Source organism: Leptidea sinapis, chromosome 3 (assembly GCF_905404315.1).
Source record: "Leptidea sinapis chromosome 3, ilLepSina1.1, whole genome shotgun sequence".
NCBI classification, from domain to species: domain Eukaryota; kingdom Metazoa; phylum Arthropoda; class Insecta; order Lepidoptera; family Pieridae; genus Leptidea; species Leptidea sinapis.
The window spans coordinates 15,055,218-15,073,278 of NC_066267.1; the positions used below are offsets into that span (position 1 = coordinate 15,055,218).

At 35.7% G+C, this 18,061-nt stretch overlaps 1 protein-coding gene across 2 annotated transcripts; it reads left to right on the plus strand.

The window, feature by feature from the left end:
- Positions 1–816: 816 nt before the first annotated feature.
- On the plus strand, positions 817–18,042 carry LOC126979549 (uncharacterized). Of its 2 annotated transcripts, none has more exons than XM_050828908.1 (10): positions 817–913; positions 4,031–4,128; positions 4,980–5,125; positions 7,689–7,765; positions 9,100–9,317; positions 10,913–11,083; positions 12,660–12,809; positions 15,384–15,556; positions 16,393–16,467; positions 17,858–18,042. In XM_050828908.1, the coding sequence occupies exons 1-10, from the start codon at positions 865–867 to the stop codon at positions 17,976–17,978; spliced, it is 1,278 nt and encodes a 425-aa protein (XP_050684865.1). In that variant the 5' UTR covers positions 817–864; the 3' UTR covers positions 17,979–18,042. The 2 variants fall into 2 exon arrangements, with proteins under 2 accessions (XP_050684865.1, XP_050684866.1); XM_050828909.1 differs by lacking the exon at positions 817–913 and adding an exon at positions 3,090–3,363.
- Positions 18,043–18,061: the final 19 nt, after the last annotated feature.

The window sequence follows — 18,061 nt, forward strand, 5'->3', positions numbered from 1 at the left end:
GGGGCAAACGGGCAAGAGGCCTATGTTATGGAAAGTGGTGAAACATTTGCCATGGACGTCCCCCAAACCAGAGGTTTTAGCAAGCTCTACGTTTGAAGGTCCCTGAAAAGCCTAAACACATGATCGGATTTAGTACGGCCGAAGCATCGGACGCGGTCTGGTAGCGGTGGCAATCTCCTTTGCACAGGATGCCGTCTAGATTATGGGTACCACAACGGCGCCAATTTCTACCATAAAGCAGCAATGTATAAGCATTATTGTGTGAAAGGCGCCATAGCTAGTGAAATTACTGGGCAATGAGTCTATTGGCGCTCAGAATATTTGGATTTCTCAAGAATCCTGAGCAGCACTCCATTGTCATGGGCAAGTCTTATCAATTACCATCAGCTGAACGTTCTGTCCGTCTTGTGCCGTACTGTCATAAAAACGGAGAGCACCATATTCCATAGAATGTCATATTGTCCATCGCATAAAAGTATTATTATCGTCCAGACCATACTGAGTACTACGCCGGACCAATTGGTACGAGGCGCCCACCGGACCGTGCGATGGTCCAGCCGTACCAAATTCGACCATGTGTTTGAGATATTATTCTTATCGGTTCGAGACTACAACCTCTAATTGATTAAGCAAAGTGTTTGTTCAAAACAGATCGTTGTAGAATACCAGATGGCAGCCTGATTCGGGTGGAATCTAGTATTTTGTTGTAATGTTTCTTTTCATTTTCAACTAATAACTACTTGACTGTGTTAGTTATAAGTATTTAGTTTAAGATTACGAAACGCAATTATGATTGCCCGATTCCTTTCAAGTCGCGCGTGAAATTAAATAGTATTCGCAATGTTATTATAAATCAGAGTAGTTATGATGCAATACTGGTTAACAGTGATTTTTTTAATTAATACTGATATTGGTAAGGAATTGCTGATTGGTATGGTCATCTAAAGATAATAATAAAGATGAAAGAGTATTGTCTGGACAAATATAATTAGCCAACGAGGATGGACGTGTTGAGAAAATGAGAATAGGGACCTTAGATACATAGGCATTTGAAGGGAGGCAATTTCCGAGTTTTGACCGCTCGAATGAAATGAAATTTCTTTATTCATTAAGGCACAATTTTTTCACGTATCTAAGTCAATTTTGATGCCATCTGCTTAAAGAGAGTACCAGGAGGCCTGTTGTGAGAAGAACTGGCCGAATCTCAGCAAGTTTTATCCTCCCTTTACAGTTATAATATTATCCATACATTTGTATCATCTACACATTCCTGAACTATAATACGCTTTCTTCATTAAAATTTCCTTAATATTATGCTTAAATTTATGTAACGGAAGTTCAGTAACATGATGTGGAAGTTTATTATATATTTGCATACCCAATTTTGTTACATATTTCCAATGTTTTTAATATATTTATAAGTCTTATGAAGTCATAAATTTTGAACAACAAGTCTATTTCTACGTCTTGTGTTAATATAATGATTATCAATATTCTTCAGAAATGTATATAAATTTATATAATGCTGTCATATGTTTATGGTTCACATATTAGGAAGCATTTGTCAAAATACTGATTTCTATAAATAAAAATGCGGTCTTAAATTATAAATGGCGCGTATGGCTCTCTTTTGTAATACATGTATTTAATATTAGCTGCTGAGCAACATACTAACATACCATAATATGACAATTTATTACCAGTGGTCAAGAATAATGGTTTCAAACGAGAATTTGTTACCACTTTATTTAGAATTTTATTATGTAGATAATATTCTCAAGATCTGCTTTGTTATGTTATATTTTACTAGATTCCCTCCGCGACTGCCTTTCGAATGACAGACAAGTACATGAAGACCGTCGCAAATAGTGGTCTAACGACCTCTTAAAGACCCTAAGTTCTCTTTTTTTTATTATGATAGTCGAACGACACGCCACATGTTAAGATGGCATCCCCACCATCTGGATGTGTAGCGGTCCTCCACAGTGCGGTTTTCAAGGAGCTTTCTTCCTCGTACTACAAAGCTGTGGAATGAGCTTCCTTTTGCGGTGTTTCCGGGACGATACGACATGGGTACCTTAAAAAAAAGCGCGTACAACTTCCTTAAAGGCCGGCAACGCTCTTGTGATTCCTCTGGTGTTGCAAGAGATTGTGGGCAGCGGTGATCACTTAATACCAGGTGACCCGTACGCTCGTTTGTCCTCCTATTCCATAAAAAAAAAGATAGCGGAGGACAAACGAGCGTACGGGTCACCTGGTGTTAAGTGATCACCGCCGCCCACAATATCTTGCAACACCAAAGGAAACTTTTGAGTACCCATGTCGGATAGTCCTGGAAACACCGTACAAGAAAGCTCATTCCACAGCTTGGTTGTACGCGGAAGAAAGTTCCTTGAAAACCGCACTGTAGAGAAACGCTACACATCCAGATGGTGGGGATGATATCCTTATTTGTGGAGTGGCGTGCGAAGGTGGAGAATTCGGCTCGTACTCTAGAAGACGTCCAAAAATTTGTTCGTCTTAGTGTAAAGAAAAGTCAGCTGCAAACTCATAAACCTTAGATTTTTCACCTCTCATTACTAATATGCACCCGCTTCGCTAGTTTTCGAAATACATATTAAAATAGGTCTTTACCTATGAAATTGCCGTTCTGCAGTACTGGCCATTTCAAATCAAAATAATTTTTGGGTGGCTAAGAATTTTAATTTCAAATTAATTTTATTTTAAAAACATGGAATTCTTTTTCCAAAAGTAGTCATTTGTGTATAGTCATTTGATTAGTGTCACATTTTCATCGCATAGCAATTTTTTTCGTCATCATGGATATGCTAAAAATTCGAGTAATTATGGTATATGAGTATGCGGCACGCAACATCAACGACGTTTACGGAGCTAACACTACAAACCAACGCACCACTTGTTATTGGTTTGCTTGCTTCCGTTCTGGGAATTACGACCTGAAAAATGAAGCTTGCGGTCGTCCGAAGACTTTGGTCGACAATGACGAATTAAAGGCGATTGTGGAAGCTACGGCTGAATTAGCAACAGCTTTCGAAGTTAGCGTCAAAACAATATTGGTCCATTTGCGTTGCAAATTCTCAAGGTAAAGAAGCTTGACAAATGGGTGCCCCACGAACCCAATGATCGCTAGCGTGAAGTACGCGTCGAGACGTGAATTGCACTGCTCAACAGAGTGATGAAAAATGGATTCTGTTTGATAACCGCAAGCACTCAGCAAGTTGGTTGGATCCTGGTTCAGCATCTAAACAATGCCCTAAACGAAAACTTACCTCTAGAAAAGTTATGGTCACTGTTTGGTGGTCTAGCGCCGGTGTGATTCATCATAGCTTCTTACCAAACGGGGTGAGCATTACTACAGATGTGTTCTATGAAGAACTGAACACAATGATGGAGAAGCTGGTACATCTCCAACCAACATTGGTCAATCGCTCGTCTCCGCTGCTCCTGCACGACAACGCGCGACCTCATACTGCACAGCAGACGGTCTCCAAGTTGCAAGAACTGGGGTTCGAAGCTCTCCGTCACCCGTTCTACCTACCAGGCCTTGCACCTACAGACTCCTTTTATGACTTTTTCCAGAATTTGGATAACTTCTTAGCGGGAAAAAAATTCAATAACCGAGAAGCAGTACAAAAAGGCCTTTGAAGAATTTGTTGCCGCCCGTCAAGCTGATTTCTTTAAGAAGGGCATCAATAAACTGCCACTGCGTTGGCAAAGATGCATTGATTGCATGGGTGACTTATTCAATGTTAAAGAAAAATATTTGCATTAGTTTTTTTTATGAAAATAATGGACGAGACGAGCAGAACGTTCAGCTGATGGTAATTGCTACACCCTACCCATTACAATACAGTGCCGCTCAGGATTCTTGCAAAAACCCAAAAATTTTGAGCGGCACTACAGTTGCGCTTATCACCTTGACATAAGATGTTAAGTCTCATTTGCCCAGAAATTTCACTAGCTACGGCGTAAATAAATCGTGTTAATTGTAAATTTTCTTGTTTTCAAGTTTGTGCAAATAACAGTTTAACAAATAATGTCAAACATTTTAACGCAACAAGAAGAATCATAAACGGGCAAGAAGCTGGAGACACGAGACCATATATGGTACGAAATTTGCTGTTTAATTATTATATTGTAGTCTATAGAGCTTTAAGAAATGGCTCCTACTAGGCCAGTAAAACTAGAATTTTCCCTTGCACTAAATTTCCTATTAAATTTTTCTTTCTTTTAAGGTTTAGGGTCACATCCTGAGCATAAAATCACAAGATGCTTACAGTTTTAGGTGGAGCTTCTAGCGCCTTCTTGAAAAAGAAAAGTGCGTGTGTGTACTTATGTACGCACGCAAGAAGTTATACTTCTTTGGCGTAACAAAGCAAAAATCCTTAAAATTATTTATTCCTCCTGCTGTTCTACGTTTGTACAAAGAACAATATTGTAAAAATCTTGCAAAGATGGCTTTGACAGTTAATTATCTAATAGCGAATACGGCTGTATGGGCTTGAACCCTTTGCCTGTCCTAATAATAGACGAAGAAACCAAAAAAAAATAACAAATGTCGCAAACGTCAGAAAATTTACTGCCCTGTTACTTTTGTGTTACAGTGATGCACGCGCATCTTAAAATTTCACACTAATCGTTTTTTCATAACGCACCTTAAGAAGTATAACTTTAACAATATTTGAATTTTGTTTGTTGAATTTGTACCATTATATTTTATGCGTATCTTGAAATTTTTGACTACGCCCGGTAGTCCAATAACTCAGAAAGAAAGTTGTAAATAATAAACTGATCTTTAAAAATAGCCAAAAGAATTTTATTGATTAACTCTTTATAATATTTTAAGAGTTATCAGCCGAGATAGTAAAACCGGTTCAAGTTAAGTTGGTAAGTTTAAGACTATATCTCCTTAATATGTTGAAATTGATAAATTTTACTTTATTTATTTGACTTTATAGGTTTACCTCAGACCAGCTCGCACAGAGACCTCTGTAGACGCGAATTGGTTGTGTGGAGGAGTTATAGTGGACCATCAGCATATTCTGACATCAGCAGCATGCATAGAAGATGTTAAGCATTTCTATGTTGTTTCTGGTACACATAAGTAAGTTTTTATCATAGATATTAAGGGCATTACCTTAACTACACCTATTTCTGTGATGACGATATACTTGTACTTTTGTTCTAGTTAGGAGGTTGAATTACCATATACTTAGAGTATAACTCTTTATTCTACTTTTCTATCTTTAACCAGTGGGAGGCTCCTTTGTACAGGATATCGGATAGATTATGGCACAACGGCGCCTATTTCTTCCGTGAAGCCTTACCTAAGAATTACTGTGTTTCGGTCTGACGGGCAGCGTAGCTACTAAAATTACTGGGCAAATGAGACTTAAGACATATCTCAAGGTGACGAGCACAGTTGTAGTGCCACTCAGAATTACTCAAGAATCCTGATCGGCACTGCATTGTAATGGGCAGGGCGTAACAATTACTATCAGCTGAACGTCCTGCTCGTCTGAACGTCTGCTCGTGTAGTAATAAAAAGCATATAGATGACTTGACAGCCCGATAAGACGTGATAAATTTTCATTTGTCAATGTGTGCGTTAGCTAGTGGTATAATATTCAAAATACTAAGGTAAGAAAGAGGTAATGCCAAGCGTGGCTGACTGTTAACGACTTGTTAATCAAAATTGATTACAGTCAATGACTGAATCGCTTACCTTTTCTATCTTGCTGTATTTCTGTCAAGGCGCTGTAGTCTTATAAAGTAACATTTTTGAAAATCTACTTAAAATACTTCTTCTACAAATACTACGGTTCCAGTTTTTGACATGTTTATCTTCATTTCTTTATCTAAATTATTGCAGTTTTGGAAACACGATTACGAAAAAAAATCAGATTAGATTTATTTTTTATTTGAATTTTTTATATTATCGTAAAACTAATCATAGTTTATAGCTATCAACACAAAACTTATTTTATTCGATAGTTTATTAGTATTTTTAAATTTTCTTCGTAGGTTTTATAAAAATATAAATTTTTTTCTTAATAAATCATCGCGACGCCTTGTTGTTTTCTCTTGCACGCTTTGTTTTTCTAAATGCTAGTTAATTGTATGCCTATGGTGGTAACCGACATAACAACAGGCACACAAGATATTCCACCTTTAAGTTACTATTTCGAAGGCAGTGACAGCGACGGTGGACAGTGTGGTAATGACGAAACATTGGTCATCATTGGACATGATGGTTTGCTACTTAAGCTGTAGACTTTTGAAGGTCTTCTGTATCAGTTGTTAAAATGGGGGTTCCACAGGGCTCGATTTTAGGACATTTTCTATACCCAGTTTATATAAATGATCTACCTTATTTCGTTAAGGATAAACATCGAATTTTGTTATTCGCAGATGATACATCAATAATGTTTAGAGTTAACCTTTAATTAACTAATTTTGACAATGTGCACAATGCTCTTACTGGTGTTTTAGAGTGTTTTAAAGCTAATAAATTACTACTTAATGGTAAAGAAACGAAATGTATTATATTAACTTTACCTTATGATTAAATGCCAAACTCGAATAGTGCTCTCAAATAATCAATTATTATAAGTTGTCTTTCCTATGCGATAAAATATAAAAAATAATAGTTAACTTATTGAGCACACTTGCTGCAAACGCAGTAAAAAGGATTCGTTCTCTAACGGACAAAGAAAAATTGCGAGATTGGTCTATTTTAGTTACAATTTGTATGGGTTATTGCTGCTGGTATGTACATATTCAATTATTTTGGAGCAGAAGTTAGCTGTTCGGGCTATATTATAAAGTATGCTACCAAACGAGACACTTACATCTAAATGAAAACATTTAAAAATAATAACAGCATACAACCAATTAAATTTACATTGGCCTTTTATGTGGGTTTCTTATCATGAAACAGTTTTTTATTGACGGACTATTTGAAACAAACAAAATAACTTTTATTCTTTTAGGTCCAACAGTTATACTTATAAATATCAAATATACGTGTTTTACCATTTACCACGACTTTGGGAATGATGAGCTTTAATGAGAAGAAGTAACATACACTGTAAATAAGTACCTAAATGTTATTTTTATGCTAACTAGTAGATTAAAATTAAAGAAATATACTTTTAATTGTACATGTCATTTTACCAAAATATAAATAAAAAGCCCCCCTTTCATGAGCATTGTTTTTTTTATGATAATAAGGGTCGTGACGAGCAGGACATTCAGCTGATGTTAATTTATACGCCCTGCCCATCACAATGCAGTGCCGCTCTGGATTCTTGAAAAACCCAAAAATTCTGAGCGGCACTAAAATTGTGCTCGTCACCTTTAGACATAAGATGTTAAGTCTCATTTGCCCAGTAATTTTACTAGCTAACCTTCAGACCGAAACACAATAATGCTTAAACATTACTGCTTCACGGCAGAAATAGCCGCCGTTGTAGTATTCATAATCTAGGCGGCATCCTGTGCAAGGGAAGTCCTCTGGTAAATGGTAGCATGAACGACATTCATGTATGGACCAGCGACCGCTTACCTCGCTATTTGTGAGGGTCTTGGGTAAGGTAACAACCCACGGACTACCACGAGCATTTGATGACTTGAGACATTTTTTCAAATTTCTTAACTATATTCAGATGGTATGAAAAGAATACTGACGAAGAGTGCATACGGAATGGAGCGAAGAAAGCGGTTTGGAAATGTGTTTCCAAGGGTATGTGTCACTCTATATTGTTTTTAGAACTGGCTGGTAATAATTGCCGTTGAAATCTTTTATATAAATTTAGAATACTTTTTGTTAGCTGTTTGAATTAACAAATTAACTAGCTCATACCCCGCCACTTCGTCCGCGTACACACAGGATTGAACGCGTAGTAGTGGTATTTCGATTTTGGAAATAATGATGTATACTGCTAAGTCGTAGTACGCTATTTCATTCTATCATATTAAATAATAGTAAAGTATGTTTTTACACATTGGGTTACTCAGAGGGCAATGGAGAGGGCTATGCTCGGAGTTTCCCTGTGAGATCGAATCAGAAATGAGGAGATCCGTAGGAGAACCAATGTCGCTGACATAGTCCAAATGATTGCGAAACTGAAGTGGCAGTGGGCAGGGCATATAGTTGGCCGTCGGGGCATTCAAGTCCTCGAATGGCGACCACGTACCCGAAGACGCAGTGTAGATAGGCCTCCCACAAGATGGACCGACGATCTGGATCGCCGGAATACGTTGGATGTCGTAGAAATCTTTGGGGGAGGCCTTTGTCCAGATGTGGACGTCTTCCGGCTGATGATAGGTTACATTATTAAAGTTTTAGTAAGGTTCCCAATTTTTTTTTGAAAATAGCAATATAGCCTATGTCATTGGAGCCTATTCAATGCAAACAAACAAATAATCAAATCTTTCAACCTTATAATATTAGTATAGTTAAATTATTATTTTTTAAACACCTACCTAGGATCTCTTCAAGTTTTTTTGATATTAAACTGATTCCGATTGATCAATTTCTTCCCGTAATTATATTTAAAAAAAGTCGGAAGTTTATAAGTACCTTATAAAAAAGAGATTACGTTTTAACGTTTAAAGTTTTCATTAAATAAATCTGTTTAAGCTTGTGCCAATGAAGTCCTATCATACGATACTCCACATGACATGGTTAAGTTAATTCAAAATTAAGGAACTTTTTTTATGATCTAATTACAAATATATAGTTTTCAGACGGATTATGAGATGGTATTACTTGCATAATTCTGAGTCAACGAAGATTCAAGTCAAAGCAGTTTTTCACAGTTTATAGAGACTGTGTAGACTTGAGTATATCTTTATAATTTCAATTCGATATCTCCGCATTCACGTATAAAGGGTCTTGACAGCCAGACGGACGTACAATAAAGTGATCCTATAGAATAACAAGAAAAACCTACTCCGAAAGCCGCTAGATCTTATGTTATAAGTGTTATTCCGTTAGGATCAGTAGTTTTAGCAGTATAACAGAAGAAAAAAAACCGGCATTTTATATTATAGATAACTTATCTACTTTTGCAGACTATGTGTATGATGCTGACCAACTAGATAACATTCGGTGGATGATAAACGACATAGCAGTAGTAAGAGTTGAAGACAGTTTCAATTTTGAGAAAAGAGTTCGCGGCTGTGACTTTATACCAAAACAAATAGCTTATAATAACCAAAGTGAAGAAGCTGAGAAACCAGGAACTGTTGGCTCTATCGCTGGTTGGGGTTCGGTGGAGTCATTTGGTGATGTTAGTATGAATTTGAATTATTTACGGTAATGATTTAATAAGACGCTTTTTAAAGGATTAAAAAAGCAAGTAATTGCTGAAAATTAACATTAAATTAATAAGAAACTTTACAACCTGTAGTCCTTTACAACAAAATAGTAAATATTTAATCAAACCAATGCATTATAATTCTTATACAAAAATTAAGAGCATACATCTTAAATTCGTAGATATTTATTTTAGCTAAAAGTTAAATTTTGCTAGCTCAATCTCTTCTACATTTTGACTTCAAATTTTTATGATAGAAGGGACGAGACGAGCAGAACGTTCAGCTGATGGTAATTTATATGCCCTGCCCATCACAATGCAGTTCTCACTCAGGATTCTTGAGCTGAAAAATTCTGAGCGGGACTACAATTGCGCTCGTCACCTTGAGACATAAGCTGTTAAGTCTCATTTGCCCAGTAATTTCACTAGCCACGCCTTTCAGACTGAACCACAATAATGCTTACACATTACTGCTTCAAGGCAGAAATAGGCACCGTTGTGGTACCCATATTCTAGCCGGCATCCTATAGCAAACGAGCCTTCAACTGGTATAGGTTTGGAACGCAAATATGATCTTGTATTTGAATTTCTATCTTATCTAATGTATTATTTCATAATTTTTGTAGTTGTTAAATCCTATTTGAATTGTGTGATTTTTTTTAAATTTAATTAATTTATTTTTTATTAATCTATACTAATATATAATATTATAAAGCTGCATTGTTTGTTTGTTTGTTTGTTTGTTTGTTTGAACGCGCTAATCTCTGGTACTACTGGTCCGATTGGAATGATTCTTTCAGTGTTGGGTAGTCCATTTATCGAGGAAGGCTGTGTTTTTTTTTTTTCAAAATTAGGGATCCGTAATAATATTGCTATTTTGTAACACAAGGTGTAAAATCGTAAACCTATTTTTGCGTGCGCTGCAAAAACTATTGACAATAGAACAAAATGATGTACAGGCTATAATATAGTCAATATTTTATTACTTATAAAACTATCGCGTGAATTATACTTTATATGGCAAAACAACGTTTGCCGGGTCAGCTAGTTTATTCATATGTAGAAAAGACGACTCTTCAAATATTTTTGACTTTGTAATGTTATGCAACTGTATTCTTATTAACTTAAGGCTGGCGATTAATTCGAGAAAGCAATTATCAACTATTTTCTCGCTCGAGTAATATACAACAGATAATTGCAGATTATTAATACAAAATTAACTTAACTTCAATTGATTCTATCTTCTTGCTAACTCTTTAACCGTTGGAACATTTGCGGTAAACTAATTTTTTGCATATGTCATCTTAACTGTTATGAATTTATTTAATTCTTAACTCTTCAAACACATCATTTTCCATCAAAACTGATTGTATTTATTTAAGTCTTAACTTTTAAAACGTATCATTTTCCAGCACTACAGTATCTATGCCTATAATAATACTAATATTTCTTTATTTCTCACCGACAACTTAAATTACATACAAATGAAAGCTTAAAAAATACAGGGGACACAAAAGTTTTGGTTGTGGATCGCTGGTGCTGGTAATTATTATTAATTTCAATTTCAGTTATTTGGACGTAAGACAGTGAATTCCCCGGAGCTATTAGAAACCGATGTGGTTCTCATTTCCAAGAGGAGATGTAAGATGCGATGGCCCGAACGCTATCACAACATCATTGATGGGAATGTCATCTGTGCAAGGGATAGCTCTGGTGAATCCATCAATGAACAGTGTAATGTGAGATACCTTTTTATTAAAGTTATACCTAGATATAGTAATAAAAAATCAATAATTAAAATTTTTGGCGTATAAAAATAGATGACGACCGATTCCCAGATCTACCAAATATATCGTTCATTAAATGTGTTGTACTACAATAATTATTAAATTCAATTGCAATGCCATCGATTGCAACTCTATTGCGTATCTGTGGATGGAATAGAATAATTTAAAATCGCAATACAAAAATAGGTGTTGATCGTAGACCAGTGATTTGAAGTTGTATGTAATAATGCTGAATCATAATAAAATTTAAAAAAAAATATCAAAAAAATATTTACAAAATATATTTAGGGGTGGGTGTAACAAACACCGGGACACGAGAATTTGATATAATATAAGATAGATATTCTATAGTTTCTTACATTATCAAGTCATGTTTATTTTTGCACGTAGGCATAGTTTTGTTTCAGACATTTTTTAAAATATATTCATTTAATTAATTATTGCTAAAAGCAAACTATGTATATAATAATATGTCTCATTTTAACCAATAAGATACATTTCTGTTTTCCAAAGGAGGCAAACATTAACGTAAATTGGATCGATGCCACAGATACAAAATAAAATACTTTTATTTAATACTTAGTCTGGCCATAAATACTGTTACAATTAAAAATAAACAAAATATTACATTTGAATTTGGAAGCTGTCATTTTTATATGATTGTTCATAGAGCTTTCTCATTTTGGCGCCAATACATTGTATAATATTTTGCGATATTAAAATGGAGTGGGGTGATAAAGAGAACCGGATCGCTGTGATTGTATTATGCAAAGTAGGTATGGAGCCAAATGCAATTTTTTAAACTCTAAAACTGACACCACAAACCAGCCCACTCATTGTATTAATTGTTATATGCTTAAATAATTGAGCGAAGCGAATCGAAGCTGAGCGGAGCTCCCACCGGGTGACTCCAATTCATTTCTGTGTTAAATTGTTTCACGGCCATTTCTGGACCGATTTAAAAAAAAAATTGAACTCATAGAAAGCTTTCGAAATTTTCTATGTTATAGTCGAGACAGAACTTTGAATTTCGACTTGAAAAACATACATGATTTACAAATTATTCTAAATAAGCACGCGCTATTTATATATATTTAAAAATTGAGCCGATTGATCAATTCACAATAAGTTTTAATTGCTAAGTTTTTGTACAGACTTAGTTTACCTCGGGTACGACGAGCGACTGCGGCATCGTAGTTTATACGTCTAGATAGAGACTCTTGCTGTTAGACAATCGATAAAAATAGGACAGGAATTTTAGTTTAGTGTGCCTGACAAGCTACTTCTTAAACTGGCGATTTGTATGACACTTTGTGTTAGTGTGCGTGAATTGCTCAAAATAGAGGTTAGTTCTGAAGTCTATGTTTTCGACGTTTTCACAGCTGTCACAGTCTATCTAGTCGTATAAATTATATAAGCTGCTCATTAATTAAATTGAGTTCTTCAGCATCCTGGCTCGGATCAGTTAATGCTTTAACATCCGGTGGATCTTCTATCCGTTACGTAAAACTCAACCTTATTCTCACAGGATCAAGAGTTATATTGTAAAGAATTGAGTTCAGAAGATGGTACACTTAGAAGACATTACGACGTAAATGCCACATCACTGCTGGTGCATTCGTCCAGGCATTTAAATAATACGCGAAGATCAACAGTACAATCCGGAGGGTTCTGTGAAGTAAGAATTTTATATTATAACTAGCTGACCCGGCAAACGTTGTTTTGCCATATAACGATTTGCGATTTAGAAACGCGTGAGCAAATCATGTAGAGTTGGGAGTAGGAAAAACATGGCATGCCCAAAGGTATGCCTGCTTCTTTGAGGGTTTGACCCTACAATTTGTTGATAGTCATTGAAAATGCTAATTAATTGGAACTGCAGGCGTTTAAAATTAATAACTCCACCCAAAGTCTTCCGACAACCCGCATGCCCATCCCACCGCCTGCCACCGGACCGCACTACAATATCGCGGACTCGGTTGTTTATCGTCATCGTCATAACTATTCAAATATTTCTTCAAATAATGTAGTATAGACAAAATTTATCTACTATAAATATCTGTTATGTAAGGGTTATTCTGATATGTAAGCTATATTATTGTAAAGTTTCAATAAAATCCATTAAGTAGATTTCGTGTGAAAGAGCAACAAACATACATCCAGACGTCCATACATTATTACAAACTTTCGTATTTATAATATTAGAAGATACTTCTTTGGAAGCCAGATGGTAGGGCTGAGATTTTCACGGGGTTGTATGATTAAGTTTAGTATGTATCGATGTACCTATTTATTATGTCTGACTTGAATGACTTGTTGTTCTCACTCTTTGCCTCAGGTGGATATGACGTCCGTCACACACAATTGATTTAATATGAATGACGCTATGCTGGGCTATGTTTTTGTAGTGTTTTACTTTCCCGCGGGAACCCGTCACTTATGTTGTTATGGTATTTGTAAATTTTATAATACACATTGTTTTACCGGCAATTTAAGATCAACTTGTCAAATCTTACTATATTAGGTGCTTAAGTTGATGTGTACTGAACTATATATGAAACTATATATTTTAACGTTCCCGGGGGAAATCATTATTGTTACAGGATGAAAATTATCCAAGATGTTGATTGGAAATATAAGGTTTTTTTTATTTTTTTTTTGATAATGTGCATAAGTTACTTTAATTGTTTAAGTACCCCACGGAAACTCTTTAATTTTACTGGGATGAAAAGTATTTAAAGTATTGACCGGCAATATAAGGTATCAATATGCCAAATCTTACTAAATTAGATGCATGAGTTGTTGTGCATTAAGCTATATAAGTTATTATGGTTTTTTAACTTTCCTACGGGAACTCTTTAACTTTCTGGGATGAAAAGTATTTAAAATGTTGACAGGCAATATAAAGTATCAATATGCCATATTTTATTAAAATATGTACATAAGTTGTTGTGTACTACGCTATATAAGTAAGTATAGGTTTTTAACTGTCCCACGGAAACACTTTAATTTTTAGGGATGAAGAGTTTCTAAGAGATTGACCGGCAATATACGGTATCAACATGTCAAAATTTATGAAATTATGTGCATAAGTTCTTGTGTACTGCGCTATATAAGTAACTATAGGTTTCTTACTTTTCCACGCGAACTCTTTCATTTTCCGGGATGAAAAGTATCCAAGATATTGACCGGCAATGGAAGATATCAACATGCCAAATGTTATTAAATTATGTGCATAAGTTGTTGTGTACTACGCTATATAAGTAAATATAGGTTTTTAACTTTCCCACGGGATCTCTTTAATTTTCCGGGATGAAAAGTATCTAAGATGTTGACCGGGGATGTAGGTGCAAAATTACAATTACAATTAAATCGGTCCAACAGTTTCAGAGATTAGCCCGTACAAACAGACAACAGACAGAGAAATAAGAAATTCCAAAAAAATCGGGACTTGTTCTATTTCTCTTCTTACATCCCCCTGACTTGCTTTTGATCATTTTTTTTCTTTGTACAGAAATTTGATCTCTACAGATTTGTTATAAGTATAGATTATGTTATACTTCGCATTTTTTTATGACAATTTAGATACGAGACGAGCAGCATGTTCACCTGATGGTAATTGATACGCCCTGCCTATTAGAATACAGTCAGTTCAATATTAAAATATTTTTATTTATTTTTGAAAATAAGGGTCGAGGCGACTAGAACGTTCAGCTTATGGTAATTGACACGCCCTGCCCAATACAATGCAGTGCCGCTCAGAATTGTTGAGTAATTCAAATGCGCTCGTCACCTTGAGACATAAGATGCCAAGTCTCATTTGCCCAGTTATTTTTACTAGCTACGGCACCCTTCGGACCGAAACAGAGTAATGCTTACACATTACTGCTTCACGGCAGAAATAAGCGACATTGTGGTATCTACCCATAATCTAGCCGGCATCCGGTGCAAAGGAGCCTCCCACTGGTAGATTAAATAAGGTAGTTTTGGAGTACTGCAGTACCTTTATGTAGCTATTTCAACTAAATAAATAATCTTTTGTATTGCTAACGTTTGTTTAAGAATAATCGAAAATATACTTAACTTTTGCATGAGCACAGTCTCAGCTGTCAAATGACTATCAATACAGAATCAAAGATTGAACTCAGCTAAGTTTGACTTAAGTAAAGTCTGAGTATAGTCTTTACTGTACGCTCTGTAGAATATTAGACCAGAATTAGTTTTTAGTAATTTAAAATTTATTTTCTTCTAGAATGATCATGGTGGGCCCCTCATTGTAGGTCATGGTCCCCGGGCTATTTTAATAGGGCTGATATTGGCTTGTCAAACTGCCAATATAACTCAGAAGTGTTACGGACCTTATTTGTATACAAGTGTGTACAAAAACAGATTCCTGATCAGTTGTGCAATTGAAAAAGACTTGGGGTAAGATTAATTTTCACTAACATTGATACTTTACACCCTTCTATACTAAGGCCAGCGAGAAGAGATAAATAATGTAAACAAAAGGGCCGTTACTGAATTACATTGCGGTTGCGAGCGATTACTATCTCTATCCCTATCACTCGTACGCAGTAATGTCGTCAGATGGTCGACGATAGCTGTTGTTGTGTGTTTCGAGGTAAAGGAAGCAGTCAGTACCGCAGTTGTCAATATTTAGTCCGCAATTTTATGTTCAATTCATTCCTGTTTGGGTTGCGTTCGAAGTACAGGCGTACGGGTCTTGTTAAGTTATCACCGGCACTCACGTTTTTTCTCCAGCAGCAGAGAAATCACAGAAGGGATGCCGACCGAAAACTGTACGCACTTTTTTTAAGGTACCCATGTTGTATCGTTCATTACGTTAAAGAAAGTAAAGAAGGTAAATCCAGATGATATCCTAGTTGGCGGCGTGCCATTCGTAGTGGATTTCGGCGGCAGGAATCAGGTCGAAAAACTCTTCTAACGCAATTACACAAGTAATAGAACAGTTGCGTATCTCAGCGGTCTCCTTGAAATTTATACCTACGTCTCGGCGGACCGCTAGGGTTGGTACATACGAAAATATTGTCGACGCGAACGCCACGGCGCAGCTAATTTAACTCGAACAGCGACCAGTCTCGGCGGCATAAGGCGTAGCCCTCAATAGCCTTGTCTCCTCAAGATTGCTTAGCGGCTATGTAAATCGTATGTATGTGTGCGTGCGTTCGGCGCTCCAGAATGATGTTAATGTTCTATTACTGTATCGTGCTTCTACTGATCAAATTATATTGGTATTTTAGTGCGACGTGTAAACAAATGTTACGATCATCGAAGACTCGCATATCGGAATACAACTGGGCCAACCATCCTGATGGGTAATTATATTTTGAATTACACTATTTTATTTTGGTTTGCTTTGGTGTTGTATACAGTATGACTGAAAGTAAGTTGAAGAATTTGTACAATGAAGACAGAAGCATTCAAATTTTTACCTCGCTGTAACTGTATCTTCATGTATTATTGAAATAGAAGGAAATCTGTAGAAATGACCGCATCTCAATAAGTTCGTAATAGTGTTCTTTATGTAGATGCTATTGAGAAAATTGTATAAGTATCGACTTAATAAACAAGTTGGTCGAAATTCGCTTGAACATACATTTCCTAAGTAACTGTTATCATTTTATTATACTATGATAGTCCACTAATTGTCCACTTTCGTGCAAATATAAACCTTATTGTCTTTATGATTTTAAAACATATCAGCAAAGTGGGTCAATCTTGTCGATGGTACATAGAGTATAGTAGAGAGATGGCACATGGCATATTAGATAATTTTCTATAAACTGTGATAATCATGCAATGCTAGCGCTAGGAACAAACATAAACTTGTTATGCCTACTATTCGGCTAAGACGAGGAAGTAAGTTTTATGTTGGGCGATGTAAATGCCTTTTCAATATTATGATCCCAGATAATGTATGAAATAAATGTGTTACGAAATTCAATAGAATTATTAAAAAACGTTTGCGTGGTAAAGGTTACTACTACTACACATATAAGACTTTGTAAATGATACGACAGATTGGGAATGGAGCGACCGCTCCTAGGTTGTTTAATGCTTAAATTTTATTGTTACAAAATTTTACTAAAAACAAGGCTTGATGTGATTTTAAAATCCGATTATTTGTTATATTTTTAAAGTGATATTCCTTGCTTCTGATGTTATTTAAATTAAATTTGTAACCAAAATTTATGAACGATGCGGGACTCGCACCTGCGACCTTCTGGGGTTCGGCCCGAACAAGCTTCCAACTAAGGCAACCGTTCAACCAAAATTATTTGAACTCGCCGTATTGTGATTTCCTTATAATTCGGCTTCATTAATATCTTATACTTCCGGGGGCATCTTATGTCTCGAGGTGACGAGCGCAATTGTAGTGCCGCTAAGAATTTTTGGGTATTTCAAGAATCCTGAGCGGCACTACAATGTAATCGGCTGGGCGTATCAATTACCATCAGCTGAACGTCCTGCTGCTTATTTTGTTCCTTTTTAGTCTCAAATTAGCATCAAAGGAATTTAAATTAAATATCCACCTCATTTTATATCGCAATAAATACATTTTTTTTCTGCCGATTCTCGTCATATATCAAAAATGTGTATTTAAAATATTCGAGTGAATTCGACGGATTGACGGTGGTGAAAATAACTTTGAAAGATTTTAGAGATAGGTCAATTAAATAAAAGTAATTATTCATATTTTTGCAGACCAGCAAAGTCTGAAGACAACTCTAACTATCTTCGAAGTCACATGAACGAAACTATCCACAAGAAATTCGCTAAAAGGAGCAGGCACAATCGCCAGCAACGACAATTATCAGAAAATTGAACTAAGACAACAATAATATTTATAAATAAACTCAAAACTAATTAAAATTGCCTTTTTGTATTACAAAATTGGAAAAAGTAGGT

What these genes read in the sequence shown, in the direction of transcription:
- LOC126979549 (XM_050828908.1), top strand. Translation starts at nt 865, where the DNA reads ATGATGCAATACTGGTTAACAGTGATTTTTTTAATTAATACTGATATT. An exon ending in GAGACACGAGACCATATATG is followed by an intron (nt 4,129 to 4,979) that starts GTACGAAATTTG and finishes TTGACTTTATAG; the next exon opens with GTTTACCTCAGACCAGCTCG. An exon ending in CCATCAATGAACAGTGTAAT is followed by an intron (nt 11,084 to 12,659) that starts GTGAGATACCTT and finishes TTATTCTCACAG; the next exon opens with GATCAAGAGTTATATTGTAA.